Below are 14030 nucleotides of genomic sequence, written 5' to 3'. Positions count from 1 at the left end.
AATTTTTGGATGCTACCTAAAGGAAGAGATGACTGACAAAAGGGTAACCAAAAAGAACAAGTTGCCATTTTATTAAAGCAGTTACCTTACACTGATTAGAAGATATTTGAAGAGTTCTTGAAGGGATTTAAAAAACAAAAGAAAACATTTAAATGAGTTCATGGCCCACCCTTACCTGATACTGGAAATTGAGGACCAAGGATGGGGTGTCAAGTTGATGTATAACATTTATATAGCGAGCAGTCCTTTGGTGTTGTTACAACCAGACTTAACTGATTCTGTTAATGACCTCAAAAAGGGATAACCTTCACATCGTTTAGGCAACACTAGAGCTCATTGTGAGGCTTTGCCAAAAGAAAGTAATTTATAATGGTGGGGTTGGCAAGTTAACAAATAGAGGTTAGATAAAAGCTAAATGAGCTTTGCTTTATTTTTATTTGTTTTTTAATGTATTCTTTAAGGTTATTCTTGAGAGAGAACGAATGGAGGAGGGGTAGAGAGAGAGGGAGACACAGAATCTGAAGCAGGCTCTAGGCTCTGAGCTGTGAGCACAGAGCCCCACGTGGGGCTCAACCCCACGAACTGTGAGATCATGACCTGAGCCAAAAGTCGGGCGCTTAACCAACTGAGCCACCTAGGCACTCCAGTGAGCTTTGTTTTAGATTAAGAATTTCAAGTCTGGAAAGGCCTGTAGATAAGGTTCATTCTAGGGATATTGAGTGATTTTGTTGTTGGCCACAGTGGTGTCATGATACTGAGTGTTCTTTCTGAGAGACTAATGAAAAGATTCCCCGTTCACTCTTGCTTCCTTTTCCATACCCCAGAAATGGCAAATCCAAGGATCAGGGAATGTGGAGAGGCAGCTGAGATGGCGGCCAAACATGGAAGTGTATGTCTCTAATCATACTTAAAAGTAATAAGTCCTAAATAAAAGAAAGAAATTTTTGGCATCAATCAAATGACTCTCAAACACTAAGACAGAGAACTTCTTGCTGTAAAATAGTTTCTTTTAGGACAGCTATAGGAATCTCATCCCCAGAATTTTTAACCTGACAAAGTTTAATGGTAATTCTTAAAGACCATTATTTGTCTTCCTTTCATGTAATAAATCTTTTATTTACTCCCACTCAGATCTCTTTATCACAGAAAGTGTCATACTTTGTGGTGTTGCTATTTTTACATTTTCCCTCTGAACACAAAATAGGTTTTCTTGGAGGAGAAAATATTCTTCCTTGAAGAAAACTTGCAGTTTATTAAACATTAAAAATTTTTGCTTGGAACACTTCAGAGTTTGGTGATTATACAGCTCTTCAGTAAGAGGATGATTGCTACCTCATTGCTGGTTGTTTAATTAGTTTTTCCTCTTAGACTTCACCCTACACAGTATATATAGGTCAAAGTGTTTGTGAGATGATTCAGCATTCAGATCCTTAGCTTCCCTCTGGCTACCTACAAAGACGAGGCCAGGATGTACTTGTATTTAATAATTGTGCCAGGAATCCCTTTTTCTTTGCCATTGATGCATAGTTTTGTAGCTTAGAAGGAATTCCTATGCCATAGTGAAATTAAACAATTAGGTTACCTAGTGCTAAAATTGTGCCCTTACATAAAAGGGCAATCTTATTGTCTGCATCAACATTCTTTCTACTTCTGTCGCCAATAATATAATTTTCCCATTAGTTACTAGGGTGGGTTAACAACTGAGAAATGTGTATACTTACAGACACTTTTCAGAATCCATTCCAGAAGAAGAATCTTCATTCTGCTCTTGAAATGTTTTTTACACTCTTTTCTAGTCTGGTTGACTTGACAATTTAACCATCAATGGCTGACTTCTGGAAAATTTCTGTATATTTAGTAGGTAAAGGAACAACTCAAGAGTGCTGACTTTTGTCTCTTGAAAATTTAAGATTCTTGATTCATCCTTGCAAAATGCATGGCAACAGGGGCCCACATGGATAATGGAAGCTCCACACATTGAGACTTTTAAGAAATGATTCTTGTACTCTGATGATCTTGGCCAAGACATCTGTGTATCCCATGCTGACCTGCTGTATGATTTGGATTCAGTGATGCCAAATGCAGTATATTGTTCTGTAGCAAAGACTTTTGAGTTCCAAAGATTGTCATTTGGCCTTCTTGGGAATTCCATTTGATGATTGGCCAGAAGGATACCACCTCTGATGACTGGCATTTCAGAGACAGCCTTAGTTCCTATAGCAGGTGACTGCAGAATCTCCTTTGTTCTGAGTCAGTAGACACACTGAGGTTTTCCCAGATACTTTGTTTAGGGGTAAGGAAATGTAGGGCAGCAAGATTTTGTAAATACTTTCCCTACCATTTGGATGTAACTGTTATTATTTCCATTCTCAGTCAGTTTTTCCAGATTTCCATTAAATATATATGTGTTATGTGTGTGTACACACATACATACTTTTTTTCCTTTTATGTTCAAACATTATAGAAGTTAAGATTCCCAGGAATCCTCATTAGAATTGCTGTGTTTCCTTTAGTTTTTTGTTCTAATTACAGAAACATGTTTTTGTATACACATTAGTATATGCATACCATTCTTCAGTTTTTCTCCCACTTAAATTTTTGTTTTAGAGGGTTTTTCTTGTGTGTGTATAGGGATGATTTATTCTTTTTAATAGTTACATAGTGTTTCTTTGTATGGATATAGTTTATTTCTTTAACTTGTTGGTGGGCATTTGAGACATTTCCTAGTTTTTCACTAATGCTAACAACATGTATGTATCCTTGTGTTTTTCTATATGATAAGATTCCTAGTGGAATTGTTGAGTCAAAGTGTATTGTTCTGCTCTCACTTTCTTAGTATATAGCAGTCTTGTGAAAGATGGAGGAACAACTTGAGAAAGGGAATGTGGTAAATTGTAGGAGACACTAGGCGTTTTCAGGGGTATGAAGACACTAAGACACAGACTAGAGGTCTAGACTAATTCACTGAGAATAGCCACAGTAAGGAAGAAGAAAAAGGAATAACTGTTGCCTCCTGTATTGCTTAGTGCCCATGTCACCTTGGATGCTCTATTGTAAGAAATAGAAAAATCTTTTCTTCCCTGTGAGATTTTGTTTTCCTGAGTATATTTTACTCTCTTTTTCAATCCTGAATATTTTCTCTGTGTTACGAATGTCTGTGAGTAACCCATTAGAGCTGAGAGGTTCAGAGAGCTCGCTTTAGGGAGCTAGGGCAAATATGGAGCTATGTGGATTTGTTGGAGAAGAAAGACCTGGTGAAGATGGTACCTTCTCTAGTCATGTCCGTTTTGCCATCTCCTGGCCTCTATTCTCTTGTATAAAATGAAGGGAGAGCTGGCCTTTAGATGGTGGCTGTGGTCCCTTTTCGTTTCTTATATTTTGAGTCTGGATGGTTGAAGAAGGCTGTAAATCTGTATGAATGGCACCCTGAGAAGCTAAAATGGGTCCCTAAAGAAACTAAAAAAGGAAGGTCCAGTGTTATCCCCTTGGGAGGGGACAGCTATTGAGCAGATGATGACTGATTACACAGCCTCTTTGCCTCCTCTCGGAACAGAAACACGGGTGGTAGTCTAATAAGCATATTGTGCAGTACAGACCTCCTGGTGAGTTAAATGCCCTTTATTTTTCACGTCTCCGGAGTTCGCCTCAGCAGGGAGAGCTGGATTTACTGTCTTTCACAGTATTCCCCACATTAGTGCTAGTTTGTGTTTGTCCATCTCTGTCTCTCTCAGATTATCTCCTGCCGCATACTACGCCCAGAGGATGATCCAGTATCTCTCACGGAGAGACAGTATTCGCCAGCGCTCCATGCGCTATCAGCAGAACCGGCTCCGTTCCTCCACCTCCTCCTCTTCCTCAGACAACCAGGGCCCATCAGTAGAGGGAACCGACTTGGAGTTTGAGGACTTTGAGTAAGTACCTACTCAGCTTGCTTTCTTCCCTGTCCTCCAAAGCTGTGTGTGCTTCTAAGTTGACCACTGTCCAAGCAGCAGTGGTTGACCTTTCTTGCTTCAAACCCCAAAGTTCTTACGTATGAGTAGCAGGATGGGGTGAGGGGAAGAGGGGTTAAAATGTGCAGGGTACTGCCACCTCTGGCAGTTGTTTGCTGTTTCATGGAGCCTGTGGGAGAGATGGCCCGTTGGCCCCAGGCCAGGCTGGAGAAGATGGCTGCTGCTACATAGGCAGCACCGTTATTTCCCTTTTGCATGAACAGTGGCTAAGGAAGTGCTTCTCATGGCCTGTTTTCACAGTGTCAGAGAGAAAGGATGGTTGGTATTTTTTCTTAAGCAGAGTAGGTGTAGAGATTAGAAATAACAGAAATATGTGGGGGTGCCTGGGTGGCTCAGTCAGTTAAGCGTCCGGCTTTGCTCAGGTCATGATCTCGCGGTCCGTGAGTTTGAGCCCAGCCTTGGGCTCTGTGCTGACAGCTCAGAGCCTGGAGCCTGCTTAGGATTCTGTGTCTCCCTCTCTCTGTGTCTCCAAATAATAAGTAAACATTAAAAATTGAAAAAAAAAAAATCTGGATTTCCCTAAAGACGGGTCCCTTCGTACCCTTGAATCACACTGATTCTTTGAGGTCCTACTCCATTGCTTAAACTATCTCCCTCCCACAACCTCCGCCATTAGGATCCTTTGAAAGTTGTCTGTCAAACTAATGTGGTAGTTTGAGAGGTGATTCCTTGCTCTTCTGGTGTTTTTGAGTGGTCGATTGGATGATGGGGGTGAGGTAAAGGAGCAGGGTCAGCCCTGTGCACAGGATTAAATACCCCAGTGTCACTGCTGTGTTTGAACTCTCTGACCTCCTGCTCCTCACCTTTCTAACCATTCACTGTGTTTCTTTCCATTCTGAAAGAATTTCCATTCCTGGTTTATATCAAATAGGACGCTTAGCTCTTGTTTTGATTCCTATATTTTGATACTCTCAAACATGCAAAACAAGAGAGAGAGAGAGAGAGAGAGAGAGAGAGGTGGTTAAGCATTAATTTTTTTCTCCTTTTTTTGCTGACAGCATTGGAATAGGACAGCCTGTCAGTCATTTTCCTTTTTTTCCTTCTCTATCTTGACATCACCTGGTCAGGTCTGGGATGTTAAGAGTTCTTGCCTCCTTCTCAACCTTCCTCTTCCGTGAGCTGAATGGATAGTTCCCCAGGAGCCACCTTGCAATAGAGCTTTAAGATGTGTTGGAGAAATCTTTTTGCTAAAGATGACTAAGGAGGTGGAAACAACCTTTATACCAATTTGCCTTTCTGATATGGTCCTTAAACATGCTAGCAATTGTGTACTTGGAAGCAAAAGGCCGACTGAATAGGCGGTTCTTTTGTCTGGGGAAGAAACGAACATGAAAGAAATGCAGGGATGCCCTGAAGCCCCGGTGGTGGCTCTTGGAGCAGGGGCCCTGATTCTCTCTCATCAGCTGCCCTCTGGCTCCCAGCACGTGTCATTCTCCCTTCAGTCCACTCTAGGGGAAGGTGGGTGCATATACCAGCAGTGAGGGGAGAGTCTCCACTCCCTTACCCAGACAGATACCAGTAGTGAAATATGTTCCCCTGCAGATATGATCATTTTTCCAGCTCTGGGGTCTATTCAGAGAAGCAGTTTCAGGTATGTGCCGTCGCTGCTGGGACTGAGTACTGCTGAAAAGCCTCAGTAATCCTGGGGAGCTCTGGGAGTCAGTGCAGATTGCATAGCCTCCCTCCATGCACGTTTGGAAGGCTGTGTAATCTCTTTGCAGTGGTGAAACGTGGGGCTTATGCCTTTGAGCTGTATCTTGCCTCGTGACTTGTCCTTCACAATGGAGTTCTGGGTTAGTTTAAAATGTTCTGTTCTCATCTTACCTTCTCTTTCTTCTGCTACCACCTCCTCCCTCTCCCCTTCCTTCCCCCTCGATTTTCCTGTGTCAGACTCCCTCCTCCCTGTGCTCCCCACAGCCCACCTGTGCTCTCACCTTCCCCCTGGCTTCAGCGCGACCTGAATTTACATTGCCTTCTTCACCTTTCATGCACTGACTTACCATTATTTCTCCCTAGGGGTCTTCTGTTGCTCCCTGGTTGGTAACAATGGGCTGATTTCTCTAATGCTCCTCTGAAAGTCCCTTGCCAGGGGGTTTGCCTTTCTTTTTGAGCTGATGCAGACTGTAATCTTGTTTTTAATAGCAGCTGTGGATTAGTCACCTCAATATTAGTAGTCCAGGTCTCCTAGTGAAGGATGTTGCTGGCTGGTTGATGCTGAGTTCCCGTCTGTTCATTCTTTCTCTTTCCCTGCTCTCCTCCCCCTGTTGTAAACTGAGTGCTGCCTGCAGCTGCTTCTCTTCTCTTAACTTCCAGGTGCTCTAGGAGGGAATGAGAGAGAACTGAGGGAATGTGTCAGCCCATTGTTAACCATTTTTTAAAAGTTTATTTATTTTGAAAGACAGAGAGGGTTCATGGGTGCATGAGAACAGGGGAGGGACAGAGAGAGGGAGGGAGAGAATTCCAAGCAGGCTCTGCGCTGTCAGCACTGAGCCCAACACAGGGCTCTATCTCACGAACCACGAGATCATGACCTGAGCTGAAATCAAGGGTTGGAAACTTAACCGACTAAGCCGCCCAGGTGCTCCTGTATCCACCCATTTTAATTTCTCTGCCGCAGTCCTTTTCCTTAGCTTTGATAATAGAAGGAAAGTCAGAAGCTCATATGATCATAATGTATAGTTCTTTCAGGTACAGAGAAGCAGGTAAGTTAGACAGGACCTGGAATCTTCCTAACACTTAGGGGGCTGTTAGGAGAAACTGCTCTACTGGTTTTCTTGCCTGCACAACACGCCATGCTCCTGCCTTTGCCATCCCACTTCAATATCTTCAGTTCTTGCCCCATTTGCTAAGCCGGGAATCATTTTGGTGTTATCTACCTTGTCCCTTCCAGGTGTATAGAGTCCCCAGATCCCATCTTTTTTTATTCTTTTCCATCGTCTATCACCTATGATAATATTTTTCATATGTATTCTATAACATAAAATATTTTTAATATATAAAAATATATTTATATATATAAATCTTGTTTAATTCTTTAAAAAAAATTTTTTTTAATGTTTTTATTTTTGAGAGAGAAAGACACAGAGTGGGAGCAGGGGAGGGGCACAGGGGGTGGGGAGGGAGACACAGAATCTGAAGCAGGCTTCAGGCTATGAGTTGTCAGCACAGAACCCAACGCGGGGCTCAAACTCACGAGCCATGCGATCATGACCTGAGCCGAAGTCTGCCGCTTAACCAATTGAGCCACTCAGGCGCCCCTCATTTAATTCTTATAATAACCTAATGAGGTATTTACTCCACTGTAGTATTTTTTAAAATAAGGATACAGAGACAACCAAAATCAGACATGTCTGAGATTTGAGAACAGGAGTAAACATATTTAGTGTCTGGCTTTTATTGTCCTGCAGATTTAAAAACCTTTAAAAATGATGTAGTACCACATTTGAGCTCTTGCTCCCTGAGCTTGCTGTGGAAGAAGACTATCTAGATTTATCTCTAGGGAAGATAACGTTGAAGGTTGGTCGGCAGCAGGTTAAATTTTCTGTTCTTTTGTGGTCTGGATTAATGACCATCTATCCAGGCAGGCATCATCTCCTGCCATTCATCTCTGTCTGTGGCCAGAATTGAGACTGCAGGGTCCCTGTGTTTATCAAAATGCACAAACAGGGCATCCAGAAACCCGCTGTCAGAAGGTCTGTCCTGAAGCGTTCAGCATCTGTCTTTGCATAAAGATATTCACAAGCAGGGTAAAGGTGTGGCTGTCGCTGACATTGCTGTCTGCCTGCTTTTGAGCCCAGACCACCTGCTAGAATGTAGAAGGCAAATAAGCATAAGGAAAACTGCCATTTTAATTTTCACCATCCCTTTGGAAAGCGAGGGAAGCTTTTTTGAAGCCCTGTGATTAAGTGCTGTATCCCAGAAGTCGCTAAGGCCTGCACAAGAGGTGGTATATGTCTATTGTTCCTGTTATCCTCACCCCCTTCCTCATGTTACCTGTTACTCTAAATGTACGTATAATCCCAGAATCATCCGTAGTTCATTTCTTGCCCTTCTTGCCTCTTTTTGTAACTGCTTTGCCTTCCAAGGCAAAGAATACCCAGAGCTGATGACAATTGGAGAAGCTTCAGACTGGATCAGTCGCAAATATCTCCACCACACATCCCAGCCACAGGGGAATTATATTCACTTCAAGTTGTTGCTAGCTCAGAAGAGAGCAAGTTCTTCATTCACCGTTGTGACATTAGGCTTACTTTGGAAAAACGTCGCAGTGAGAATTCTAGGCTTTCAGCCTTAAGATGAAATCACTTTAGATCTATTAACATCTGTTTTCTTCATTTTTCTAATTTATCTGGTCGTGTTTGAGTTCCTTTTACCCAGAAATCCATATTATGACCAAACAGGCAAAATGTTTCATTGTATGACAGTAACTTCTGGGTGCCAGAGATGGGTTCTGGTTCCTTAGTTTGGAAGGAAGTGTTCTAGCAGTACCCCATACACACGTGCAGAGAGCCTCATACAGAAAGGACTTCTCCTTTAATGGTCCCCTTGCTAGACACCTTCTAGCAAGGAAGTTGTTAAAAGGTCTTTTTGGTGTATGATGTAGCTGAGAGTTCTGAGGGCTGTCACTCAGCTCTACCATCTGATTGGGTTGACATAAGAGGAGTTGCTTGCTTTTAGTTCAGAATTTAATATTCTTCACCTGCCCTTTTGCTGTAACTGAAATTTAGTTGAGTCATGGCAAAGAAAACACGTTAGAAACCAAATAATACTATTCTTATCATCTGTCTATAGGGGAAATCCTGGCAGCTTTGTGAGACTCATATACTTGCTTCAAGTTCTCGTGGCCAGAAATTCCAGTGGAGTGAAGCTACATGCCATTGGTAGTACTTGTTCTTGCTCTCTCTTCTGTGCCCAGAATTTCCGGGACTCCTGTGGGAGTCTGCCTACTAATAACAGATACATAACTGTAGCCAAGAAAAGGAAGGGTAAATCTTTGGAGAGTGTTCCCGTCTACTTCATTTTGAAGAAGAGTTGTTTTTGTTCTTTTCTTTAACTTGCAAACCATAGACTCTTTGATATTAGAAGTAGAAGAGAAATTCAAAGGAAACACACTTTAAAGCTATTCTCTTTATGGACTGCAACCTGTTAGAACAGTCAGGAATCAGGCAATGAGCTGTATTTGGTGAGTGGTGGTGTGATACAGAAGTCGTTCGTAAAGTGGGTTGAGATAAGGAACTGTTCTCTTCCTTTTTACCAGAGAGATTTCAATAATTTCACTTACTTGATTTTTGTAGTGGTTGATTGCTTCTTTTACAAGGTGGGTTTATTCATTTTTTTATAAGTTTTTATTTATTTATTTTTGAGAGAGAAAGTGTGAATGGGGAAGGGGCAGAGAGAGACAGAGAGAGAGAGAGAGAGAGAGAGGGAGAGAGAATCCCAAGCAGGGCTCCACACTGTCAGCACAGAGCCCGATGCAAGGCTCAAACGCACAAACTGTGAGATCATGACCTGACCCGAAGTTGGACCTTTAACCGACTGAGCCACCCAGGCGCCCCTACAAGGTGGGTTTATAAAAGAGAAAGTTATACATATTACAACAGGCCCTTTACTTCTAGACATACTTGGGAGAAAGACAAATGCACAGTCATAGAAACGTGAAATAGCATGGAATATTTCAGAAATTCCCTTGTTGATAAGTTTGACTAGATTTTAAAGTCCAAGATATGTGGCAGGAGATGAGCCCTGAGACTTAAGGTGGCACCAGATCTTTGGATAGTCTTCTGTACCTTGCAAAGAAGGTAAACTTTATTTTGTAGGTGAAGGGAGTCATTGAAGAGTTTTAGGCTATGAAATAACGGGAGCAGATTTTTACATAATAACTTCCGAGACAGACTGTAATAAGGTAGCACTAAAATACAGAGCAGCGTTCTATGAAGGGAAGAGAGTATTTGGGGAGATGTGAGGAGGCTCCATGGGTTTCAACTGGGTGGGAAGACTGCATAGGACTTAGATGAAGTGATGTGGAGGATGAAGTTAGGGTACAGGAGATAGGTACAGTAGAATCTAAGAGATTCAAAGGGAGCAGCGTAAGCAAAAGCCCAGAGATAGATGATTTACAGGGGACCCTGTATAAATAAAGATATTCAGGGGACCCTGAATAAATCTGTGGCTAGAGCTACAGAATGCTTGTAATGTGATAGAGAAGATCAGAAAGGCCTGAACTGAGGGCCTGGAATGTCTGGCTGAAAGTTTGGGCTTTATTATTATTTTCTTTAATGTTTATTTATTTTAGGAAGGGAGAGAGAGCGAGTACAGGGGAGAGGCGGAGAGAGAGGGAGACAGTGGATCTGAAGCGGGCTCTGTGCTGACAGCAGAGGGCCTGATGCAGGACTCAAACTCACAAACCATGAGATCATGACCTGAGCCGAAGTCAGACCCTTAACCAACTGAGCCATCTGGGCGCCCCTGGATCGTATTTTTATCTGGGGGAAGTTATTATTGAAGATGTATTTGAGGCAGCTAACTCGGACAGCATTGGTTGGGGTGACCTAAAGTGGCAAGTGTATGGATGCAGGAAAACCACTTAGGAAGCAGTGGGCGAAATAGAGGAGAGAACATACGAGGACTGAATGTTAAGTATTGGGTGTAAGAGGCTTGGTGTTTTCTAAGAGTGGGGCCTGTTTGTGAATGTTCCTGGGAAATGAGCTGCGAAAGCTCAGCTGTCTCACTTCCTACTTCTCCAAATGAAATGTAGCCTGAGTCCTTTTTGACTCCTACTTGAACCACTTTTGAACTAAATTGGTAAAACAGCAAGTGACTCCTAGAGCAGCTGCGGTGGGACCTGGGATCACTCATCAGTGTCTGCTGCCCCCTTAGCCTGACAACTCCTGTGTAGAGAGTGGCCCGGGTTCTAGTTTAGGCTGAGTCACATTTGTTACTTGACAGATTTGATCTTGGGCAAGTCCCTTTCACACCCTATGCCTCAGTGTCTGATTTATAAAATCAGAGTGGATAATTTCTGAAGTTTACCCTAAAGTGCTCAGATCTTTGTTGGAGCTAACTACCTTAGATGAACCTGCTTTGTGTTCAGCAGAGGCAGAATAATGAAAAGTCTCAGAGAAGTGGGGAGACTTCCTGGGGATCAGGAATAGGATATCTGGTACCTGGAGAGCCCCAACACATTTCTAAAATATATGCCTATCTAAATTCTAGCTCTTTCCTTGAGGATTTTGAGCCTATTGCTTAGAAGTATAGGCTATTGCTCAGCAACTTTAGAATTAGCATTCTTTCTGGGCAAGTAAAATACATATGAATATTCATTTTGAGGAATGCTAGAAGAGAAGGAAAAGGGAATATGTGTGGATTGTACTTGGGTATAGAAGAGGAAAACACAGAAGGAAAGAGTTAAACAGCCAGGGGCGGGAGGGGGAAGGAGGGCATAACCACTTAGAGATATAGATTGGTTTGGTTTTGTTTTGTTTTTTAATTTTTTTTAACGTTTATTTATTTTTGAGACAGAGCATGAATGGGGGAGGGTCAGAGAGAGGGAGACACAGAATCCAAAGTAGGCTCCAGGCTCTGAGCTGTCAGCACAGAGCCCGACGCGGGGCTCGAACTCACGGACCGCGAGATCGTGACCTGAGCCGAAGTCGGCCGCTTAACCGACTGAGCCACCCAGGCGCCCCTATAGATTTGTTTTTTAATGTAAAATGCACAATAGGAATATGGAATATGTGCAGATGAAATGAAAGGTAGAATAAGGGAAGAGAGAAATTTGTAAATGGTAATTATCTATTACTGTTCCTTAGGGAAAAGTTAAAGCTCTGCAGTTCCAAGGGGGCCGTGCTCTTAGTTGTCCCCTGTGAATGATACCCCCAGAGCCTGAGCCTTCCTCCCAGAAATCTAAACCCTTACACGTGTGCACAGTCCTTGGCATAGAGATGGGGCCTCGGTTTCTTACCAAGAGCACCTGGGTAAGGAAAGGACTTGTGCCATCCAGGGACAGGAATACCAACTAGGCCTTCTGTTGTCTGGAAATTGAATAAAAACAGAAGAGCATAGGGAGACACTTATTTTTTTAATAGTCTAATTTTCAGCAAAGTCAACTGTGTATTGTCGAGAGGACAATGGCCTTTTGAGCTTTTTGCTGCAAGAGCCTCATTTATAAAGGCCCGAGTCAGAGCCATTTGTCATGAGGAGGAATGACAAGCTGACTGTCTGGTCAGGACTCAGCCGGCAGTCTGTAGGTGTATTTTTCATTCCTTTAAATTATAGCCTCTCTCTGAGGCAATTAATCCCAGGCATTTAGCAAGAGTCGCTGCTGTGTTTCTCTCCCTTGTTCCAGAGATGCATTTTCTTATACTTGGCATTTGTCTTGGATGCCTTATTGTTTGAAGGGTGTTTTTTTTTTCCCTTATAAAATCTTTTACAAGAAAGTCTTATTCCCTCCACCCCTTGTCCTTCCCAAATACCCCTCTGAGAGTTAATCAGAGATGTACAGAGTTCAGCAGCTGGGAAAGCCATTAATAACTCTGCCAGCTTCTGTCCTGCTGGCTTAAAGGCACCTTCTGGCTGATGAAATTGATGAGGATTTCTCTTGGTGTTTCCCTGAAAAGCATTCTGGTGACAAATAGTCCTCCTGGTGAGGGAGGAGCAGAATCAGCATATTTGCATACTCTTCCTCATGGCTTTTTTTTGTTTGTTTTTTTAAGTCTCAGTATGGAAGGGCACGGGCTGTGTTATGTTAGGCCCCAGTATGTAGCACCGTCCACCATTCCTAAGGTAAACCGTCTCCCTGGGCCTGCCTTTACCTACTGCTCATTTGGCAGACCTCCTCCAGTCCACTCACGTCAGTCTCTGCCTCACTGGTTTTGCCTCCTTCAGCTCGTGCAGCTTTGCCTCATGTTGGTCCTGTATCAGCACTGATGTGAGTGGCAGAGTCTGTGTGGTTTTCTCAGTACAGCATTATTTTAAGTACTTTTAACTCCTTTGCCCTTTTCCTGGAACTCTTACCACTCTCCCCCTTCCCTGCTGGCTTCCCATCCCCACTGGGGATAGGCTGTGCGCTGAAATTTGTTTCCTCAGTCTAACTCCTTATTTCTGAATCCTCCCTTCTTTCCAGACTACAGAATGCGGAGTCATCAGTTGTTCTCTTCACCTCTATTTTACTGGAGCTGTGCATTTAGTTAGGGATTTCTGTGGCCAGTACTAATGTCCAGGGCCTTTTTCCCTCTTCTTGCCTCCCTTGAACATTCTGGTCTTTGCCACCTTACCCATTCCTGTTTTCAGGGTTTTTCTTAGAACGGTATTTAAGCTGTTTTTCTCCTAGTGAAGGCTGTTTTCTCCTAGATGTCCTTTGCTGTTTTCTCCCATAGGTAGCACCTCATCTGTGTGTTCATCACGTTTCAGTTTTCTAGTCGTTGTGAGTCCCATGATGTTACTCCTCTCCTTTGCTAGAATTCTCAGTGCTTTTAATTTGAAGTCTTCTCTACATTTTATTGAGATGCCATTTAGCTCCTGCTTCTCTATCATTAGTCAAGATGTTAAGCTGAGGACCAGCAGATGCATCTCTGCTCAACATATTGATTCTTTTATGGTGCCAAATGTGACCATCAGTCTGAGACTTTGTTTGTATCTGAGCCAGCTGATCTCATTCGTATTTTCCTGTATATCCTCCAGTGATCTCTAAATACTATAAAGCCATTATCTCTGGCCATGTTTTGTGTCTCACCCCCCCCCCCCCCCCCCCCCCGCTTTTTCAAATGGAAGGAGAAACTGAATCAGAAAGTTGGTTGTTTGTAGGTGTTGGAAAAGAGGCTTGTGAATTATGTCGAAAGAGCCCGGAAATTTCCCCAGCCCTGGTGTGTTTGTTCATTTTTCTAAACTGTCTTCTGGTGTCCTTTCACCAAGCTCTGTGCCGTCGTTGAGCACTGGCAACTGCTGAGCAGTAGAACGATCTAGCACACTGGCTTCTCCTTCCCTACTCTTCACCAGATAGAGTATTGTTCGTCGTCCGGAGGG

The 14030-nt window shown here is 42.9% G+C and overlaps 1 protein-coding gene across 8 annotated transcripts in view; it reads left to right on the top strand.

The window, feature by feature from the left end:
- AMBRA1 (autophagy and beclin 1 regulator 1) overlaps nt 1-14030 on the top strand; it is a 180540-nt gene that overhangs the window by 68668 nt on the left and 97842 nt on the right. For 6 of the 8 annotated variants that reach the window (XR_007156198.1, XM_047877452.1, XM_047877450.1 and 3 more), the window contains one exon: nt 3732-3911. The exons of the other annotated variants lie outside the window; for them this stretch is intronic. Coding sequence is in view for 5 of the 6 variants with exons in the window: in XM_047877452.1 (XP_047733408.1) it covers nt 3732-3911 (180 nt within the window). In the remaining variant the exon portion in view is untranslated. The remainder of the gene's footprint in view (nt 1-3731; nt 3912-14030) is intronic. 8 annotated transcript variants of the gene reach the window in all.

Source organism: Prionailurus viverrinus, chromosome D1 (genome assembly GCF_022837055.1).
Source record: "Prionailurus viverrinus isolate Anna chromosome D1, UM_Priviv_1.0, whole genome shotgun sequence".
NCBI classification, from domain to species: Eukaryota; Metazoa; Chordata; class Mammalia; order Carnivora; family Felidae; genus Prionailurus; species Prionailurus viverrinus.
Note: the sequence above shows the minus strand (reverse complement) of the source record. Positions and strands in the feature narration are given on the sequence as shown.